Source organism: Ambystoma mexicanum, chromosome 2p (assembly GCF_040938575.1).
Source record: "Ambystoma mexicanum isolate Mex_15411 chromosome 2p, UKY_AmexF1_1, whole genome shotgun sequence".
NCBI lineage: Eukaryota > Metazoa > Chordata > Amphibia > Caudata > Ambystomatidae > Ambystoma > Ambystoma mexicanum.
Genome location: NC_090923.1, coordinates 369,461,205 through 369,482,167, shown reverse-complemented (window position 1 = coordinate 369,482,167; position 20,963 = coordinate 369,461,205). Strand labels below are relative to the sequence as shown.

At 44.3% G+C, this 20,963-nt stretch overlaps 1 protein-coding gene across 1 annotated transcript in view; it reads left to right on the top strand.

The window, feature by feature from the left end:
• The window catches only part of C2PH3orf49 (chromosome 2p C3orf49 homolog), a 298,627-nt gene that overhangs the window by 168,983 nt on the left and 108,681 nt on the right, over window positions 1-20,963 (top strand). Inside the window, exons 2-3 of the mRNA XM_069643716.1 lie at window positions 1,535-1,869; window positions 2,311-2,441. Of these exons, the coding sequence (XP_069499817.1) occupies window positions 1,535-1,869; window positions 2,311-2,441 (466 nt within the window). The remainder of the gene's footprint in view (window positions 1-1,534; window positions 1,870-2,310; window positions 2,442-20,963) is intronic.

Here is a 20,963-nt window from a genome sequence, read left to right as displayed (position 1 = left end):
ACGTTAGGTTTGAATTATATGTGTGTGAGTTATGAATGGTATCATGACGACTAGAGTGATTTGCAAGAAGGGGTTTCTGGGTTTTCCTCTAGAGGGATTTATGCAGTGACAACAAGCTATTCAAAACATAGGAATTCTGAGATCTCCCTCTCTTGAAGGGGGGGAATGCTCCTGATAGGGTCATGACTTACTCCCCAACAGCCATCTCCACCCATGTGATGCTGTCTCATAATACCACCCCCAGGATGAGGATCAGGTAGCGGTTGCCATCCCCTGGCCACATAATAGGAAATCCTTGTTGGAGAATCCATGAAGACTCCACAGCATTCATCACACAACCCAGCAGACAATCCTGCCTTTAACTCCATTACTCATCTCTTCCACTGAGCCAGTTGTTGAAAAAACATAAAATGGGAGAAATAAAGATGCATGTGTTGAAGAAGTGTTTGGTTGGTGTTTTCCTCTGGGGGAGCCCCAGCACCTCTCTTTTGCTCCAGTTGACTATTTTTCTCAGTGAAACTGTAATTGAAATAGTAAAAGAAATGAAAGAATTGGAATCATCTGCATGCGGTGTTAGACTCTGAAAGATTTCTGTTTTCTTTCCACAGTGTAGCCCCTCATCTGAGCCTCACTACACCCCAATAAACAGTTTCTCCCACTGAAGGTTATTAAAACAGAAAATAAACCTCACTGAATACTGCACTCACAGTCAACCTCAAATACTTTCCGTTAACCTTTTTCAATGGAGATCTGGCATCTATGTACACTTTGCTCTACTTCACCACCTGCCCTACTGACCTGTTGGTGAAAAAGGAGATTGAAAGGAAGCAGTGGGTTCTTCTGCGTTCACCTGCTTTGTGTCTTTTGACTTCAGTGGAACCCTAGTTCACCCCCCTTTTCTCCAGAGTCCTAAAGAAGAGCCTAGAGCACCAAACATGTGTAGACTAAAATAAAGTGCAAATAAAGAGTAAACCAAATAGATTAAGCTACATGTTTGTGACCTATTGAAATTGATGGGTATAAAAAAATTGCATTGTGGAAATTACACTTTCATGCCTCAGGTGACATGTCCCATATCACTTGGACCTGTACCTGAACTATATACATGCCATGCAGTCTATAACTACTTAACCCATAAACCATGGAGAAAGGATTTTGGTGCCAGTGAAATGGGTCTACATTGCATATAAAACTTATCAAAAGTGCACCAATATGTCTGCAACTTTACAATACGTTGTTGACTATACTGAGTACAATGTTCCTCATTTATTTTTAGGGGGCAGTTGAAAAGTGGGGTCATGAGATTATAAAAGGGATTTCTTTCACCTATACACATTCCATAAAGACATGTACTTGACCTAAAAGCTGTATTTGTATACGTTATTTAGACAAGTGTTTAGAGAAGTCATGGTATATTGTCAGAAGTCAATTTGATTCTTATCTCACATGATGTAGTGCAACTCTGGATGTAATAACATGTGTATGCTTTAATTGTCTGCTATAAACCTTAACATCTATTCTTTGTAATTGAAAGGTGGCATGGAGCTGTATCGACTAACTTAGCAAACCAAAATGTCCTGCTTCCTAAAGAAGGATCGTCCAGTGGGAATGATTCGGAAAGCTTTGATGTCCAGGAGCATAAGAAAAAGAATTTTGTGAAAAAGATGAAAACTTCATTTGGAAAAATGATGCCATCCAGCAAACGAGAAAATAAAGACATGGAATTACAAGACACTAAGACCCTCAGTCCTTCTTCAAGTAAAGGATCTCTTTTTTCATCAACACAGAGCCTTCTTCCGAAGATTATCAAGGACTTGCCCTCACCAAAAGTGCTCCCGAAGCTAAAAGCTTGGAGGTTTTCCCAAAATGGTAATTCAACTCTGTGTAGGTCCAGCAATATTTAATTGCCTTAATATGTGAGTCCATTTTAATCATTTGGCATTAAACTCTCATTTACAATAATATGTTCTATGTTATAAAATGTAAGTTACACATTTAACATCTTAGCTACAGAAAAACAATATATTCTAGATAAATGTTTAATATCCAGCAATTGTTGAACTGTAGAGAGTTTTTTGTACAAAAAAGCAATATTTCACCCAATACCTGATATTCATCATATGATGATTGATAAGTATATTACAATTCAAATGACCTCCATCCGGCTTGTCACATTAGCACGTGGGCCTGACATAACTGGTGAAGCTCCGTTAATAATGCTTTACAACTTCAAAACATTTCAGACATATTTCTTTAAAATATTTCACCACAGGTCATAGCATCACTCATATGTTTTCCTTTTGTTTAAAGCAACTATCCAACTGAATGTTAACGTTGTAGAAGCAGAAACGGAAAGGATAACTGAGAAAAATGTGATAGTGAGGTCACGGCGCATGTCAAGGCGGGTGTCTGTCACATCTCTACCCACTGGACTACAGAAGGTAAATGGCTACATAGAAACAGAACTTACTCTCGGTATATGTTATGGATTAATTTTAAAGAAACTAATAATGACATTAACAAGAATTATTAGCTCTCAATTCTATTATCATCTTAGCATAGACACGTCAGTACTTGAATATCAGTCTTCCTATTGGGTACTGTTTCCTTGGTAGAGATCAAATTCATCCTTGCTCTTGGCAAAAATGAATAGATTACTTTGCTAAAAGCATTGCCATTATAGGACATGAAAAACACAAGAAACCAAAACAATCAGCAGAAAGAAAAAGCGGTTAAGCTACTCTGCCAAATGTACAAATTATGAAAAAAGTCTTGAGAAAGGTCCATTTAGATACATTACTAAGAGTGCATTTGGAAAAATACTTGTGATGTGAGTCTGCAACCAGAAAATGAGATAATGTTTAGCCATTCTCAATAGGGAGAGGGGAAAAGTCAGTGGGTGGGTATTCATCTCTACTCAGGGCCCTGGCTATCTCTCATCACTGTCACATCCTTGATCCTCCCCTCCAGCAGCAGACACAGAAACAGCATGGTATGTATGCCTAAATGCCACAATGTGCAGGAGAGAGGGGTTGGTTGTAGATGCATTACAGACTCTCCCTTACCCTCAATGGCTCCATCTATACCTGGTATTATGGCAGGTACACTTTCCCCTGACATGTGTGTTAAAGGCGGTAGATGATGTACCAGTGATGCCACGTGTGAAGAAAGAGAGACAAATGGAGGAATGAGAGCAGTCAATCACTACAATATTTTCGTTTCGACTACCATTGGTTGAGGCTTTATATATGGTCATTTGGGCCATGCGTTCTTTGCGGTAGATACCAGAGTAGCATTACTATTGACACCATCAGTAGTATTTGATTCTTTGGGAATGTATCACGTAAATACATTTTTCTACAGTAGTATTTGTATTTCTGGTACTTGCATTTATTTGATAGAGGACATTTGACATCGAGCAGGAGAACCTTTCATGATTAACAATGCAGAGACCTGTAAGTGATTTCAATCCAGCACTCCGACTAAGTCCATGCCTAATATAGGATGCCCAATGGAAACCCTTACTTATATATTTTTATGTAAAAGTTCTTTTAATTGTGGATGATGTACTCTTATATAACGCCCCTCTCTTTGAATTCCCCTGGTCTCACTGAACCAAGAAATAGGTTTGTTTTGCAAATTAAAAGATTTATTTGAAGAATTGAACAATATATATATTACACTTTTATGAATATGAATAATGATCAGCAATGGGTAATATGACAATATCAACAATCTCTTTAATCAATTAGGAGTAGGAATAGGGAGGATAATGTAGCAGAGAATACTTTGTATGGGTTCAAGGAAATGCAATGATAGAAAAGAATGCAACACAGAAATAAACTTGAGATGAATTCAATCAAAAGACAATATGATCACTCTTTCCCCCTGTTATTACTCACTCCCCCCCAGTATGCCATATGAAGAGATGGAATGAGGGTACACAGGGATCAGGAATAACAATCACAATGCAGTTCAATTCCAATTCCCCCCATCAAGCATAGAGAGAACAGGTATGATTTTAAACAAGTCAATTGCTTTTGAATGTGATTTAGTAATGTATGGAAAAATGCTCAAATTGATTTTAATTCTCTACATGAGATTCAGAACTAGTGAGAGTGGGTTTGGATTGGTACAGGTCAACACTAGCAAAGATTTATGAATGATTAGCAGATGGAAAACAAAATTCAGAAGTTGAAAGCAAGAAATAGCTATTTTACATGAAGTGAAATTGAGCCAAATGCGAAATCGCGGCAACTTTTCCACATGTGGGAAACGTGATAACGACAAAACTTAAGGAATTGGAATGTTAGCTTCAAAGTTACATTTAAATTTCGTTTCTAGGACGTATGGTTCAAAAGTTACAGAGGTTTTTGTGAAGGTAGATTTTTCAGAAACAGAGTCAAGATTTCAAAATGAAAGATTGCGCTTTAAAGATTCGGAACCAAATGGAATTATACTAAGGGGCTATGAAAGTACAAGATACCCAACGGGACAACCACCAGAACAAGGCGCCTTCCACTCAGATTTTTGTGCGCCAGGACACTTGACTTTCTTCAGAAAATATCAGCACACAGATGATTATCGCTACAATTATCACAGACTATGGGCCTCATTCTGAGTATGGCTGTAAGGGATACCGGTCACCGTTAACGAGACCGGTGCCGGTAATCCCTTACCGCCACATTCCGAGTTCCCTTTGCGCCCTCGTCCCTAACGCCTGCTTTTAGCAGGCGTTAGGGACGAGGGCGCAAAGGGGCTTTTTAGCCAATAACGGTGACCATAAAGTACGGTCACCGTTGCTTGCAATTTCCCCATTCCCATTGAGTCCTATGGGGGCTCATTTGGGAATGGGGAAGAGCCCTGGGGAATGGGAAATTACCGCCCTGGTCAACTCGGAATAGGGCGGTAATTTCCAATTCCACCAGGGCGGTGCAGGTACGGGTCCGGTGCCGACCAAGGCGCTACTACCGCCATTGGTTAGCGCCGGACTCGGAATGAGGCCCTATATAATGAGAAGAGTTCAGGATGGACACAAGATTCTATAATGCAGTTTTGGACAGGTTGAAATGGATTGAATAGGATTACTTTAAACTAAGAGGTGACTATGGACAGTTCTAGACCAAATACTCACTCATATGGCTTTTGAATGGAATGGGCCCGTCACAGATCTGGTCAAGGGTTTGGCTGGGATTCGCTTGCCACCGGACAGGTCTCAGACACTGGGTTCTGCTCTTAGCACGGCACTCTGGTCTGCACAGCCTCTTGGACTGGATCTGACGGGTTCTGGATACAGCTCTGCTCTATGGGTCTGGATCTTGGTTCTGGCACAGGGTTCTTAGCTAGAATAGAAAACAGCTCTCCTGATTTGAGAAAGGAGCAGTGTGTCATCATGAGTCAGAGTGATGCTGTGTTTATGGTCCAAAAGAAATCCCTCCCCTTTGCTTTTACATAGAAAATCAATTTTCCCCAAAAACATATTTCCAAGATACACAAGTTGTTCATAATACATAATTACATGACAGATTGCCTAAGGTACATTCTTGTCCAAATCCCATTTTCCTATGGGCTCTGGTTCCTAAATGACAACTTTTTCACGCTTTTGGTGGGTTTCCCAATGTTAGTTCTGCACCAATTTTTATACATGCATGCACATCCCATCCGGGCACATTCCTGTAATTTTTCATGTTCCTAACGTAAACAACATGGCTACAATATGAATAATTTCCGGGGTTCAGTCTCAGAATGTCACACAGATTCCAGCTTAGTCTTAAACTGTGAGTGAATTTTACATTTTAACAATCTCTAAGTTTCAGATTTGTGTCAGTTCAGTACACTTTGCTATAAGCATTTTTATAAAAACATATATTTACTTCCACTTCAAACCACATTTTCAGTCTGGCCCGCCTCCAGAGCTGGGCTGAGTCAGAAGGTCACATGGCTTGCCTTCCTGCCAGAGCAGTTGTCAGTTACACCTGAATTAGCATTTTCTATTCAGTTCAAGGAACCCATTGTTTCTAGCTCAGGGCAGCAGAGGAAATCTCCTCCCCTTCTGATTAACATACCAATGTGAAATGCTCTCCTTTTGGTGGGAAGGAACAAGATGTGAGTTTCTCAGGGGGAGAAAGCCTCTTGGAAGTTTTAACTGAATCAGGTTACCTTCTGGTCAATTGTAACATAGTTCCTTGTGAAAATAAATATATTTATAAATTCACAATAAGCAAACATATTCTTTAATTCCAGTCTTTTTCAACATGAAATCAATGTGTGACACTCTTATATGGCATTCTGATGGAATTCTCTTCTTTGGCATATTTAACTTCTGAAACACCAGTTCTCCTCTCAGAATTAGAGATTGCCAGCACCTGAAAGAGGTGAGTAACGGTACTACACCCATTTTTGACAGCTTTCTTTCCATCAAATTTCTTTAAAAGTGGATTTTGTTCTGATAACCTATGATTCTTGCTAACATTGTAGTTATGTGGATTCTTGCAGTAGAATAATGTGGAACACCCAACAAGGAGGTTGGATCTTTTAGGTGGTTTGTGAGCCATGTTTTTTGCACATTTTTGACAATCAAGAAAACGGATTTCCAAACAGCTCTGTGTTTCTTTTTGTCAATCAGCATTGCTTTTTCAAGTGATTTCAGGCTACTTTGTGGGTAGCCCAATGGTGGGTTTTGGCAGTGATCTCCTGTGTTCACTGAGATAACAAAAGTGGATGGCGGCCTATTTTCCAGATTTTTACTGCGCAATTTTTGGTGATTTTAGCGAGCAGCATGCTTTCCAATGGCCATTCTGATGTTTCTGCTGCCAGCAATGCACAGTAATGTTGCAGGGCTTAGACTTGTGGGTTGAAACACCCCACAGACCGAGACATCCCTTGAATGTTTGCTTTGCATTAAGGCAGTACAGTGGTGAGGGGATCCCGTTTGGGGAGAGGCATTTAAATAGTATATATACAGTGGCATGACTGGCAGACAACATAGCAATGATTCAACAATAGTTACACTATCTTACAGGTCAGTGTTTAGTAAATTTATGTACAGTAGCTAGCAGGAGGAGAAGGCAGTAGGGATCAGTGAATGGCGTGATTTGCGGGTAAGTGCAGGTGATCCACCAATAGAGAAAAAACGGTGTTTAAGAGTTATTTGAATGAATGGGTAGTAGCTATCTTCTTGATCAAAGGGGGTAGGAATTCCAGTACAGTGGAGCAAGGAGAGTAAAGGAGCAGAATTGTAAGGCAGCAAAGTGTAGGCGAGAGATACAGGGATTGAGCAGGGCTTGGGAGTGGACGGTGTGAGTTGTGGACAAATGACATATAGAGGAAGCTGGATGTGGAGCAAGTCACTGGATGGATTTGAATAGTAATAGGAAGAATTTGTTGGGGGCAAATATTGATAAGCTTTGGGAGAAGCCTCTGTGTTGATGAAAAATATTTCCTTTCAAATTCAAATTCTTTAATGTGCTATAGGTTGAAAATAAATTCAAACTTTACACATATATTAATAAACATTAGCATAAAATCATACACATGAAATCATACTCATAAAATCATCAATCGTAAATCAAGACTCCATATAACTTGTAGTACAAAAATTAAAAAATCATGGAAACAAAGAGGAGGAGGAGATCCAAGCTGGAGAAAAACAATAATTAAATGCATTCCTAATATTGTTTGTAGATACTTTTACAAACCTGCAAGTTAACCTCCGAGACCCTTTAAACAGTATGTTGCAGTCCCACTATGACCCGTAGCTTTCCCAAATACAGGCCACTTCTGTTTAATTTAACAATCCAATTCCAACCCGAGCCTAAGTTCAACTCCCAATCAAAATATGACTAGATGCATCTTACTACTATTAGTCCTGGGAGGACACAGCAAAACCTGTGACTACGCTCATCCTGTACACTTAAGAGAGCCCAGCTAGATCCTTAGCCTCTTCCATGTGAAATGTTAATTGGGCATGCTTAAAGCCCCAATCCTGGTTCAATCTGTTCCCAGATATTATAAAGTGCTATGAATAGGTGCATGTTGCAAGTGTTGGTACAATACTGCCAGAATGAAAATTCATGTATAGTGAGCGGATCATGCACAAATTCACCCAGGAAATGGACAATTGTCTTCTTCAGTGCCGGGCATTGAGTTAGTAGATGCCTGGCTGTCTCTGAGCACAAGGGGGATTTACAAATCCGACATGTTCGTTCTACTGCAGGAATGTTTTCCCGTGCTCCTGTGATGGATAAGGTCGGTAATTGTTCTAATCGGAACAAAATAATGAAACGGCGGAGTCTTCTAGAGGGACAGAGAAAAAGGTAGGCCTGCGGTTTCATGAAGTTATACACTCTGTAATTCACAAAGTGATATGATTTAAGAGTGTCTAAATGGGCAAAATTCTCCAGCCAGTCCCACAGGTCCACCTTTTTCCCAAGTGCATTTAACATTACCTTAGTAACACTTGTCCCTCTGTGAGTCCAGCCAATTTCTTTAAGGAATTTACCCATGATTTTATAAAAAGACGAGGTGGTATGTTTTTTACTTAATTCCTGATGTAAAACTACTAATAGAGGATTGGATGGTCCACTTGTCATCTTAAGGTAGAACCCAGATCTTCTTTTCAAAACCATAGCCCTAAGTGAAGGGAGGCCCAACTCTAATCTTATCAGGGCCATCGGCACACCCGGGGGAAGCCCCAGCATGCGTCGCCAGAACTTTCCCTCTAACACTTGGAGCCACGCCAGATTTGTCGTCAACAGCGACTTGAGGCCATATATGACCATAGGTGCAAAAACTTGCATGTAAAGTTGGCGGGTCCCCCACAAAGTAAAACCCCCTTGTTTATTAGTAAAAGATGCAATAAGTGAGATCACTTGAAGAGCCCTAGTAACACGGCCCTGTCTGCATAGAGCATAATCACCTAGGGGCTCCATTTCCACTCCTAGGTAGCGATAGGACGGGGCGTACTGAATAGAATGTTTATGAACTATTAAATTCACACGGGTTACCCTTTTCCTAGTGAATCTCAAGACATTAGTCTTCTCCAAATTGATGGTCAGGCCGTTGATCTTAGCGTATTCCCAAAGAGTATGGGCAGAACGCCTGAGGCCACCAATGGTGTTATCGAGGACTACCAAATCGTCGGCATACGCCAAGAGCACACATAGGACTTCGCCTATTTTTGGAGGGCAATTATTTACCTCAGCAAGTGTCGCAGGGATGTCATGTACATACAGGTTATATATGAGAGGCGCTGTGACGCAGCCCTGCTTGACCCCTCTGTTTTGCATCACTTTTCGGGTCGAGTTGCCCTCCTGATTAAGTCTGAGGCACACAGATGTATCTTGGTGGAGCAATCTAAGGTAATATAACAAAACTGAAGGGCAACCCAACACTTCTAACTTGTTCCAAAGCCTCGCTCTCGGAATAGTATCAAAAGCGGCCTAGAAATCAATAAAGAGTGCGTACAACGGGGGCTGGCCCCTACTTAGCGCCCTCGTACGCAATATTTCCATTACCAAAAGGTTATGCGATGTAGAAAAATCCCGCCTGAAACCGCATTGGAATCTACTGAGTATACCAGTGTTCTCTACCCATTTTTGCATTTCACTGAGCAAAAGAGAAGCAAAAAGTTTCCCAGTGACATCCAGCATGGATAAAAGCCTGTAATTGGTTGGATCTGTACGATTGCCTTTTTTAAAAACCGGGATCAAAATAGCAGTTTGCCAGGATCGAGGGATTTTCCCCAGTACAAAGATCTTATTAAAAAGTAAAGAGAATAGGTCCGCCCAAAAGGACGGATTTATTTTTATCACTACATTCGCAAGACCATTAGGACCGGGAGCTCTAGAAGACTTGAGGATGACTATTTTGTTAAATATTGCCCCAGGTGACACGTCAAAGGGGGGAAGGATAGGAGGCTTCCCCATAGAGCTACTCTCGGGCCCATCTTCCCCAGCATTGCGATTTAGGAGGAATTGTTCCCATATTTTCTCGTTGATTGGATTAGCGACAGATCCTATGGCCTTCGCTCTATTCTCATTTAACAGTGCCCATATACTTCGGGAATTTCTCGAACAGATAGTTTTAACAAGACGCTGGTAACAATTATTCCTCTCTATTCTCTTAATACCCTTTATCTTTGTTCTATATCGCTTTTTGGCCGTTCTTAATTTCTCACGATATAAGACTACAGAGAGGTTCTGGCCTTTTAAGCTACGTATCAATCTTTTAAACCCTCTCTTGGCATCTCTAATTTCCCCATTATACGGGAGAGGAGCACATCCCTCTTTCAACATATACCCCTTCTTGATAGCGGCGTAATGGCCTGAGAACCCTGATATCCACCCTTCAATTTCATTTACAGACATACACTGGAAATCTCCCAAGTCATCAGCCATATCCAGATTAAGTGCTTCAGAGGCCGCTCTTACATTCTTCTCCGTCCAAACTATTCTAGTTCCTGAACAGTTGGTTAGAATACTACCGATGTTTAGCTTAGGAGTATCGGGAGTCAGGGTCTGGAATGTACATAGCAATGCTGCATGGTCGCTCCAACTGTTGGGCTCTACCCACATATCAGCCACTCTTGACTGCATCTCGGGGGACATCAGTATATAGTCTAATGTACTCCAGGATGATCCGTTAGACCAAGTATGTTTCCCTGGCCTGTCACCCGGGGTGCGGCCATTGATCATTGCTAGGTCCCAAGATTCAAACAGTTGCATCCACCCCAGGCCTTCCTTCTCCCTCTTTCCATGCGTCATCAGACATCTGGAGCTGAGGCCTGGATTGGAAGCTATAGGAGTTTCATCGGACATGTGGCAATTGAAGTCACCCACTACCATAACTGCGGCATTCCTAGTTCCCAATGACCAGGAGGTCAATAAATCCTGTAAAGCCTCTTGTAGAGAGTCTCTTGCTACTGCTCCAGGGGGGTTATAAAGGTTGATAAGAAGAAACTTGACTCTTCCCTCACCATGGGGGTATGCAACTTCCACTGCCAATAATTGATCCTCAGCTCTGCATTGAATTTTACGAGACATCATGGTGTTAACTACCCCCGTAAATAGGCCGCCGTAGGGGCGTCCCTTGCTTCCCCGTTGTGCAGGTGATTGGTATGTCACATAGCCATCCAGAAAGAGAGAGTCCACTGCCCAAGTCTCTTGCAGACAAATACAGCTATGATGGAATAAAAGATCTGCAGAGCCCTCCGTCCTCAATAGATGGGAGAAGCCTCTGCAGTTCCAGGAAAATAATGATAGGCTTCAGTGCTTCTGTAGCAACTGGGGAAGAGACTCCAATAAGGACTTAAGTGCCTGTTGTACTTCAGCCAATAGAGGGTTCTCCCCTGTCACCATCTTGGGGTCATTTGCCGAATTAGATGGTAAGACTGGTACTTCAGGGATTACAGAAAGATCTTTCTCCTGCGGGTCCACATCAATAGCAATATCTACCACTCTCAGCTCTTCTTTGTGGTTCCTAAGCAGTTGTGCCGTGTTCAGAAACACACAATGTAGAGCAGAGACATTGGGATTAGGGCCCGACAGGGGTTCAATAAACAGAAAATCCTCAGATTTTAACACTCGGAGTTGAGGGATGTGATATAGCCTAGTCAGTAGCTCCGAGCGTGCCAGCCAGGAGTTGTTTTTCCTAGGATATAAATTCTTGATGAAACATATACGGTTTATATGGATTTCCTGCGCATCCTTCTTTTCCTCTGGCGGTGTATGCTCAAGTAGTTCCACCGATAACCGTCCCTCAGGTGTAGACTCTGGCTGAATGAACATGCTTGATTCAAGCTCTGGTTCTGAGCCCTCCCCAATTGTTATGTCGATGTCCACTTCATGTGGCTTCTCTTCGGGCATCAGCCAGTCTGAGAGTGGGCCTTTTTTCATCGCCAACCGTGATGCCGCTCTCCTCATTCTTTTCCGAGCTTTTTTAGAACATGTTTCATTTGCAGGGTCAGTTCCTATAGTAGGGAGTTGAAGGGCAATTTTAACAGGCTTATGTTTAAAAGCCTTCTTTGCCAGTCTATGCTGTTTCCGTGAGAGGGGGCCCAGGGGACTGTGCTCCAGATCTTGGTTTGCTGGCTCTAAAGGGACTTCTTCAATCGCGATGATACTGTCCGGTGCCTCTTGGGCCACACTCTCCTCCCTCTCGGATACTTGACCTTCCATCTCCTCGGCTATTTGCAGAGCGACTGATAAATTATCTTCCGCGTCCTCACGCGGTGTGTCCTTCCGTTCCAATGCTAAAGAAATGGCATTGGAGTTTGCCAAGATACGACCCGTCATCTGAAGCAATATTTTCAAGGCAAATTGGAGGGCTCCTACCGACGTTTGGAGCTCAGCTAATTGAGTAGTACTGGGATGGGATCCCATGCCCCCCATTGTCTCGTGATCCGGCTCGTCCTCCATCGAGGCCATAGCAAGGTTCGGAGATGTAGATAGACGTTCAGAATATCCCGCAGCATTATGCTCCCCTGCATCAGCAATCGTGCCGTTTTCTTTCTGAGACGGTAAGCCACTTGCCATAGTCTGTGGGGTGTAAGGCTGCATTCCTCTCTGTATTGTCAGACACAGGTCCAAGAGAGAATTGTTATCAATATCATCAAAGTTAGAAGAATTAATAGACAGGCCATCCCTGTTCACCGGTATTGCCCTTTCGTCAATTATGGTGGAATTGATCTCAGGGGGAAGGTTCACCGGGAAAAACTCTGTGATGGCTCCTTGTGCTACAGGTAGATCATGTTTAGCATTCTTCTTACGTTTGCCCCCTTTTCTATTGGACTCCTTTATCTCCTTCATAGCTTGCGGCTTGTTATTTCTCAGATTATAAATTGAATGAGGAGCTCTCTTCCCCCGCTGCATCTCCGAGTGGAATAGTTCTTAGGAAAAGATTGGGGAATCCGGGAAGGCTGCCTAACGCTTACTCTGTGTCTTCCAGACCACACAGAGGGGGAAACGTAGGCTATGTAGTCCGGGTCAAAGGCCTTAGCCCGCAGTCCCCGGGGTGATCTCCAAAGTCTCTTCCTCCTCAGAGTACAGTGTTATTTCTACTACAGGATATCCAATGTACTACAAGGACCCAGTGCCGGGCAACTTTCCCCACGTCCGGGGAAGAGCTTCTTAATTACCTTCTCCCTTGGGACACAGGACAGTTACACTGTTAAAGGGACCTCCAAGGCCACCACAGACTAGTCCTGGGCCAGCCCTTCACTAAGGTGAGCTCCCAATGCTTCTTGGGCTTCAAGCCCTGCTTGCTAAGGTGCCCCAGAGAAAAGAAAAACGAAAAAAGAAAAACAAGGGGCGACCTGGGCTGAGCAAAGTAATCAAACCTGCTGTGGGGAGAGAGCCAGGGCAGTGCCCATCCCCCGTGCCCTGGGCCCCCCCTCTTCTTACTTAGACCACCGGGTTAATCCGACGTTAATCCGGCGTTTGTGCCACGCTTGGTGCAACCCGGCACAGCCCTGCCGGTGCACCGCAGCCCTTCCGCTCCTCCGCCTATGCTTAGGGGTGCGTTTGTTTCTCCAGGGACACCGTCGCGCGGGGGCCGCCGCACCATACGCCTATGAATGCGGCTTCCTTGAGGCCCACCTCCCCCGATACAGCGAGGACGCGAGGAAGCACCGGGAAAGCCAACAATGCTCGCGAGCCGCTCCCAACCGTTCGACACAACCTAGCCTCGCGTGCTAGAGTAAAGGACCTCACTCTGATCGTGTCAAGCCGCACCTCTTCCTCGTCTCTGAGGCCGCTTCCGACAACAACCTAGATCCTTTATATTGTAGAAGGACTAAGGTTATCGGTGCCTTCAATGTCTTTGCCTTTAAGTTCTATTTTGCTGGAGGATTGCATTTTTTCAAATGAGATGTTCATCTTTTTCACACATTTCTTGAGAGCAGATTACTGATCTAGTCAGCCAGGGGCACCATTGTTAGCGCATATTGTTAGTGCACTTGCATGCAAATCTACATTGAGACTGGCAGAACGACAGATATAGGGTTAACCTATATGGCTGCTACATGTATTGCTACTATAATGCAAGTGTACTATGAAATAATATCTTCAATGGTTATGTACCTAAATAATAATACATTTTTATTGGAGATTTTTTATAGCATTCTGCATCTTCAAACAGTGATCGTATTAATTTACAAAACAGGGGATAGGGCTAATCCCATCAACTATCGACCAATATCCCTCCTAGACGCCTCATACAAAATATGTTTGTCTTTTCCTTTGAGGACCTCTACAAATATGCAACCTTGGTGTCTGTCAGGATGTCTAGCAGTCAGGTTTCAAGAGGGGGACGAGTATCTCACTAAACTGATCATTACACTTCTTACCAGTCAGGCGCGTTTGCCAAAAAGACAGTTATTTGTGACTTTCTTAGACAGTACTAAAGCATTTGATGGCATAAGAAAGAGCAGACTCTGGTCCAAGTTATGAGAACGGAGTTGCTCAGAGGCCCTGGTGAGTGTGCTGGAGTTGCTACATTCCGATACTGGGCTGGAAATCAGGCTGGACCAGAGAGGCACTTTCTCGGATTGTATAAAGAGTTAGCAGGATTTACGCCAGGGGTGCGTATTGGCCCTGTTTCTTTTTAACATGTACATTGCCGATCTGGGCGGTTGCTTCTAGTCCTCCTAAATTAGGGTCTTTGCCAATACCTCAATTGCTATATCCGGACGATATAGTGCTGTATGATTATACGTCAGTGGGTCTGCAGTGGTCGTTGACTATGGTAAATGATTGTTTTATGAATTTGAATTTGGAATTAAATATTAATAAATCTAAAATGTTAATCCTAAATGATTTTAATAAAAAATGTAATACGTTTTTTAAATGGGCAATTAAGGGTCAAAAGCTTGACATCTTTTAAATACTTGGTTTTTTATGTGTACGAGTAAAGTTATATAGACTTCAACCTCAATGAGCAAAACCTCTGTCCTCACCTATGAAGCTCAACATTACACAATTAGATAAAAAAGTTTGGACGGATTTCCCTGAGTCTGATGCTTCATTACTATTGACAAAAGATCATTCCAAAAATTATCCATGGTGCAGAAACTTTGGAGGCTGGGGAGATTGGTCTAGGTTTGAAGGAAACCTATGGTGTAAGGTATTGGATCTGCCACAGGACACACCGCTAGCGGCTATTAGACATATTTTGAGGCTCACATGCAAGCCTCGATAGACTTGAGACGTCAGTAGCTTTTTAAAGGGTTGTTTGCACCACTGGATGGTACTAAATTAAGAGCAGTGAGGTTCTCCCAGACGTGCAAACCCCTAAGGATGTGGACAGATGCATGTGCAGAAAATCTTGTCACGTATTAGTGTAACGGGAGAGGACCTGATTTACTGCCTGCATAAAGTAAAGAAGCATTTATATGAGCATGATTGGACTGAGAATAGAGCTAGGCTCTCAACAAACAAGATTTGTAGCCACTTTATTTATGACGTGATAGGTTTTAACTCAATGTCAGCCCTAATGCAAACACATCCTTTTAGAAAATGCAGATTTGCCTATGTTGCATCTAAAACGTAACTTATATCCAACGAAAGAGGTATTGGGTGCAAGACAACAGACTCCGAGGGCGGAAAGATTCTGTCGATTTTGCAATGTGGGTTTGGAATCTCTCCATCACCTATTTGTTTAATGTATGTACTTTTGCGTGGCTCGTGCAGAGCTTCTGGGGAAATATCTGGTGTCCGTAGGTAAAGCGGCAGGGGTAAGGCTCTGGCATCTCTCATCGTGTGAGCCAACAGCAGCCTTAGCAATTGCGGCAATTCCTTTTTTTTATTTACTATTTAAAGTTGATTGCTAATTGCCTGTTTTAGTGTAAGCAATATAGGGTTCTCCATATTAACTGTGGTATTAGCCAACTGAAGGAAATGTAATGTTATTGGGGTTTGATGTGCTTTTTTTAATGAGGTTTGTATATGCATTTGTAGATGATTTTTAATTCTTAATCGTGATAATTGTTTGCGTGTGTACTATCTTTGTACTTTATCATTGTCGCAATACTACTATGAATCAAATGTGAATACTTTGTAAGTTCCGACGTTTTGTCAGTTTTTAGCAATGTTTTTTTATAAGTGCTATAATGTCATGATGAATTAAATGTGTGAATGTTTTTTTTACTAAAACCCACAATAAATAAATAAATACATACATAAATAATAAACAGGTGCATCCACCTTAGGTGGATGAGTATAAGTTAGCAAACCCTCTGAAGCTTATTTAAGTCTGTATTATGTAAATTACTAGCGGTACCACCCGGCGTTGCACGGGACTGTACCTGACATGCACATGGCAGACGGCTATAGCCTTGTGTATGTTTTATTGTGACATAACTTCCTATTGTTGAAAAATCACAAAATCGGCAATCTCCCGAAATCACCAATACTGATACCACAGGGGCGGACCCCGCTCCACCCCTGTGCAGGGCGAATGGGTGGGGTTGGTCAAATGTCATTATTGCCAGTACACCCCAGACTGGCATGCCGACCTTGGGCCAAAATGTCAGCCCACCAACTGTTGTGGGGCTGCAGCCAACAATTGCAAAATCAGCAATCTCCCGAAATTGCCTGTACTGATAGCACAGGGCCGGACCCCGCCCTGTGCAGGATGAATCGGTGTGGTTGGTGATAATTTCACTATCGCCAGTACACCCCAGACTGGTATGCCAACCGTGGGCCAAAGTTTCAGCCCACCAACTGTTCTGGGGCTGTAGCCAACCGCGAACATACAAACAAAGTTTCACAAATATATTAGTAGATAGTGGTTGACTCACACAAACAGTTTTAAGGTGCAGGCTGTATTGCAGGTTACAGATGCAGGGCCTCAACACAAGTCTGGCGGTAATACGCGTAATTACGGCTGGGCAGTAATAGGGTTACTGCTGGGTCATGCGGTGGAATTAGGGCTGCATCACAACCTGGCGTGAATGTGACCACGACCCTGGCCGTAATGCTGTTAGTGCCCGGCGGCAATGTTGCCAAAATAAAGGCTACTGCCAAGAAAGCAGCGCTAATTGCACTACCGTCACCAATCCCGGCGTTATTAGGTCAGCCCATACTTAGAGGAAGAGGGCAACCTGTCCAGGTGGCCTGTAGATGGTGGTCAAAGTCAGAGAGAGGCCAGGAGAGATAGAGAGCCTGCATTCAAAGGAGAGGTAGGTGTGCATAGGAATGACAGAAGTAGGGACCCATTCCAGAAAGATCAGAGCTACTCCACCTCCGGGTCGGTTGGTTCTGGGCTTGAAGAGGATCTTGTAGCAATCAGGGAGGAGAGTGTTAACACTCGTGACAGAGCTGGCCATAAACCATGTCTCTGTGAGAGCAAGGACATGCAGGTCAAGTTCTTCGAGGAGAAGTCAGAGGAATGTTTGACAGCAGAGCAGGAGTTGAGAGAAGCAGTGTGGTGCAGGTTGCCACATTTGAAAGACTTCCAGGGTGGGGTGCAGGCTTGAGGTTCACCCAGCGGAAGTGGTAGAGGGGTCTGAGAGTAGGCAGAGGTGATAGCAGGAGGTGCAAAGTAGCCAGAGAAGTGGAAGAAGGTTCCAGAGAGGCAGCAGAGGAAGGGGGTGGCAGAGGAGCCAGAGAGGTGATAGCTGAAGTAGCGGTAGAAGCAAGGAAGTTGATAAGACGTGGGAGACGCCTATCACAAAGGAGGAGATTGGGCTGAGGCCCCTATACCAAGACAGTGTCATTCAGATAGACATTAATGATGGTCTTGGAGGAATGGAAGTAGGCCAAGAGGACCTCCCACCGAGTGCCACCATTAATGGGAGCGGAGGAGATAGGAGGAAGAGCTGAGACCATATGAGGGATCCATAGGTCTGGAGAGGGAACGACAAAGAGGATGTTGGTTAGGGTCTGTCTGGAAGAAGCGCTGATGTGGGTATCAGCAATAGAGAGGCCAGGATGACCCTCTTGAACCTTTTTCTACCAGACTTAGTGAGAGTGATAGGATAGGAGATAGAGTAGCATTTGTGGAAGATTGGAGAGATTGAGAGCACCATAGAGAGTGCGAGGAGGCAAGAAGGGAATGTGAGGGAGGAAAGAAGCACAGCTCAAAGTCGAGTACCACAGGAGGCAACAGAGGGCAGGGTTTACACAGAAGGAGGCACAAAAGAGGCAACAAGCAGGCAACCACAGGGGAACGCAGGAGCGGTGTGGACTCAGAAAACGGGGGGATGTGCACTGTGAAAACACCCAGATTCGACCTTTCTAAACAGAGGAAAAAGGCCTAGTTTCTACACAAACAGCAATGTGAAAACACCTGGATTCGACTTTCCTACAAAGAGGGTAAAAGGCCTAGTTTCAACACAAACAGCAATGTAAAAAAGAAAAAGCAAACTTTCCTAGAGAGATGGACAAGCAATACAGTTCACTGAGATGCTGATGGGTGGTGCAATATGAACAATAGAGTAATTAGAGGGGTGGACCTGATTATTGGGGTGCAGTGATTGCTGCACCCCAGACCCACTGCACTTACTTTAGCAGTCACAGCAGGTTGATAGCTGCAGGCTTCCTTGCTTCCCTGGCTGAGACCGGCAGACACCATCTGGGGCTGCCTCTGTGGACCTGTTCTTTGCCTCGTGGTCCTTCAGTAAGGGGGCTGCCCGGACAGTTGGCTGCCCGGGCAGTTGGCTGCCCTGGGGGTTGGGTTATAAGGGTCAATGGGCCACATTACGAGGTAGGAGGTAGCACCATGGCTACCCCCTTACCGCATTCCGGGTCCGGGATCCCGAAATAGGGACTTACCGGGTCATTCCAATCTTGGAGGACCAAGTAAAACCCCATTCAGGGAACCATTCCTCATTCACATTCAAGCCCCCATAGGGCTCAATGGGAATGGGGAAGGAGCTAATAACGGTACCGCAATTTGTGGTACCGTTATTAGCTCTGAAGTCCCTTAACGGGTCCCATCCTTAACACAGGCGTTAAGGAAGGGACCCGCTAAGGGACCTCGGAATAGGGTGGTAAGGGATTACCGGCACCGGTGTCCTTACCGGTGCCGGTAATCCCTTACCACCTACCTCGTAATGAGGCTCAATGAGTCTGTTACCTGGGCCTGTGGTCTAATCTGGGTTGGGGCAGGCTGGGAGGTGGGCGGGCAAGCAAGGGACAACATGGGAGTGGAGAAGGAGGGGAGATGGCGTGGGATGTGCTGTGGCCCAAAATGGGTTTCAAGTGTCTCAGCTGGGGCTCAGCACACTGCAAGGGTCCAGATAACTCACCCAAGGCAGCTGAAAGAAGGAAGCGCTCAGGAGAGTGTGAGGGGGCCTAGACCCTCGTTGTTCTTTTTTCCGGGCTCTGCAGGCCAATCTGGGTTTGGGGAGGGCTGGGAGGCAGACAGGCGAGCAAGGGACAACATAGGAGTGGGTAGGGGAGGGGAGATGGTTCGAAATGGGCTGCACCCCAAAATGGGTTACAAGTGCCTCAGATGTGGTTCAGCAAGATACAAGGGACCTGATAACTCACCCAAGGCAGCTGAAAGAAGGAAGCGCTCGGGAGAGTGCAAGGGGCATAGAAACGAATAGTTTTTCTTTCTGGGCTCTGCGGGCCAATCCGGGTTGATGGAGGGCCGGGAGACGGGTGGGCAAGCATGGGAAAACACAGGAGTGGGGAGAGGAGGGGAGATGATGTGGGATGCGCTGCGGCCCAAAATGGGTTTCAAGAGCCTCAGATGTGGTTCAGCAGGCTACAAGGGACCAGATAACTCACCCAAGGCAGCTGAAAGAAGGAAGCACTCGGGAGTGTGCAAGGGGGCCTAGAAACTAATTGTTTTTCTTTCTGGGCTCTGCGGGCCAATCTGGATTGAGGGAGGGCTGGGAGACGGGTGGGCAAGCATGGGAAATCATTGGAGTGGGAGGGGAGGGGAGATGGCGCTTGATGCGCTGTGGCCCAAATTGTGTTTCATGTGCCTCAGATGGGACTCGGCATTCTGTAAGAGTCCTGATAACCTGCCCAAGGCACCTGAAAAAAGGAAGCACTTGGAAGAGCGCGGGGGGGGCTAGACCCTTGTTGTTGTTCTTTCTGGGATCTGCTGGCTAACCTGGATTGGGGGAGGGCTGGAGGCGGGCAAATGAGCAAGTGGCAAGGCAGGAGTGGGGAAGGGCAGGGACATAGCACGGGAGGCTCTGCGGCCCAAAATGAGTTTCCAGTGCCTCCGATGGGGCTCGGCATGCCGCAAGGGTCCTGATAATTCAGCCAAGGCAGCTGAAAAAGTGAAAGGGGGCCTAGACCTTTGTTCTTCTTCTTTCTGGGCTCTGTGGGCTCATCAAGGCCAGGAGAGGGCTGTAAGGCAGGCAAGCGAGCAAGGGATAACACAGGAGTGGGGAGGGGAGATGGTGTGGGATGTGCTGTGGCCCAAAATGGGTTTCAAGCGCCTCAGATGGGGCTCGGCACGTTGCAAGTGTCCTGATAACTCACTCAAGGCAGCTGAAAGAAGGCGATAAATTGACAAATAAGTATAGCCAGTTGATAAATACAGGCACTTGCTTATGTGTTGTCATGTGGTATACTCTAGATAAGCATCCAGAACATCCTGCCTACTATTTTTGGAGATACCATATGGATTAACCCAAACAGTTTCCAGATTTAACAAACCCAATAAAATTTGAATATGTTTAAACCATAGGAAAATTAGAACATTCTGATAGGTTAAAATATCTCTTAGGGCTATCCTATATTTAGAATGTGTATCACAGGGCAAGATACATACCCAGAAAAGCAATGGTTTCAAAGGTATCTGCTCAGGTTTAGGCATAAGGCCACCTTCCAGATGTTAAAGAACATTATGAGTATTTTTGGGATCCACTGTAAACTTTTTAAAAAGTTGTCCTCCGTTATCGACAGCACCATAAGTAGAATTTATTATCGCCTGTGCTCCATATATATTTGTAGTGCAGGGGTTAGGATATTATTTCCAAATGTTTTTGAAAATTGTAAGAT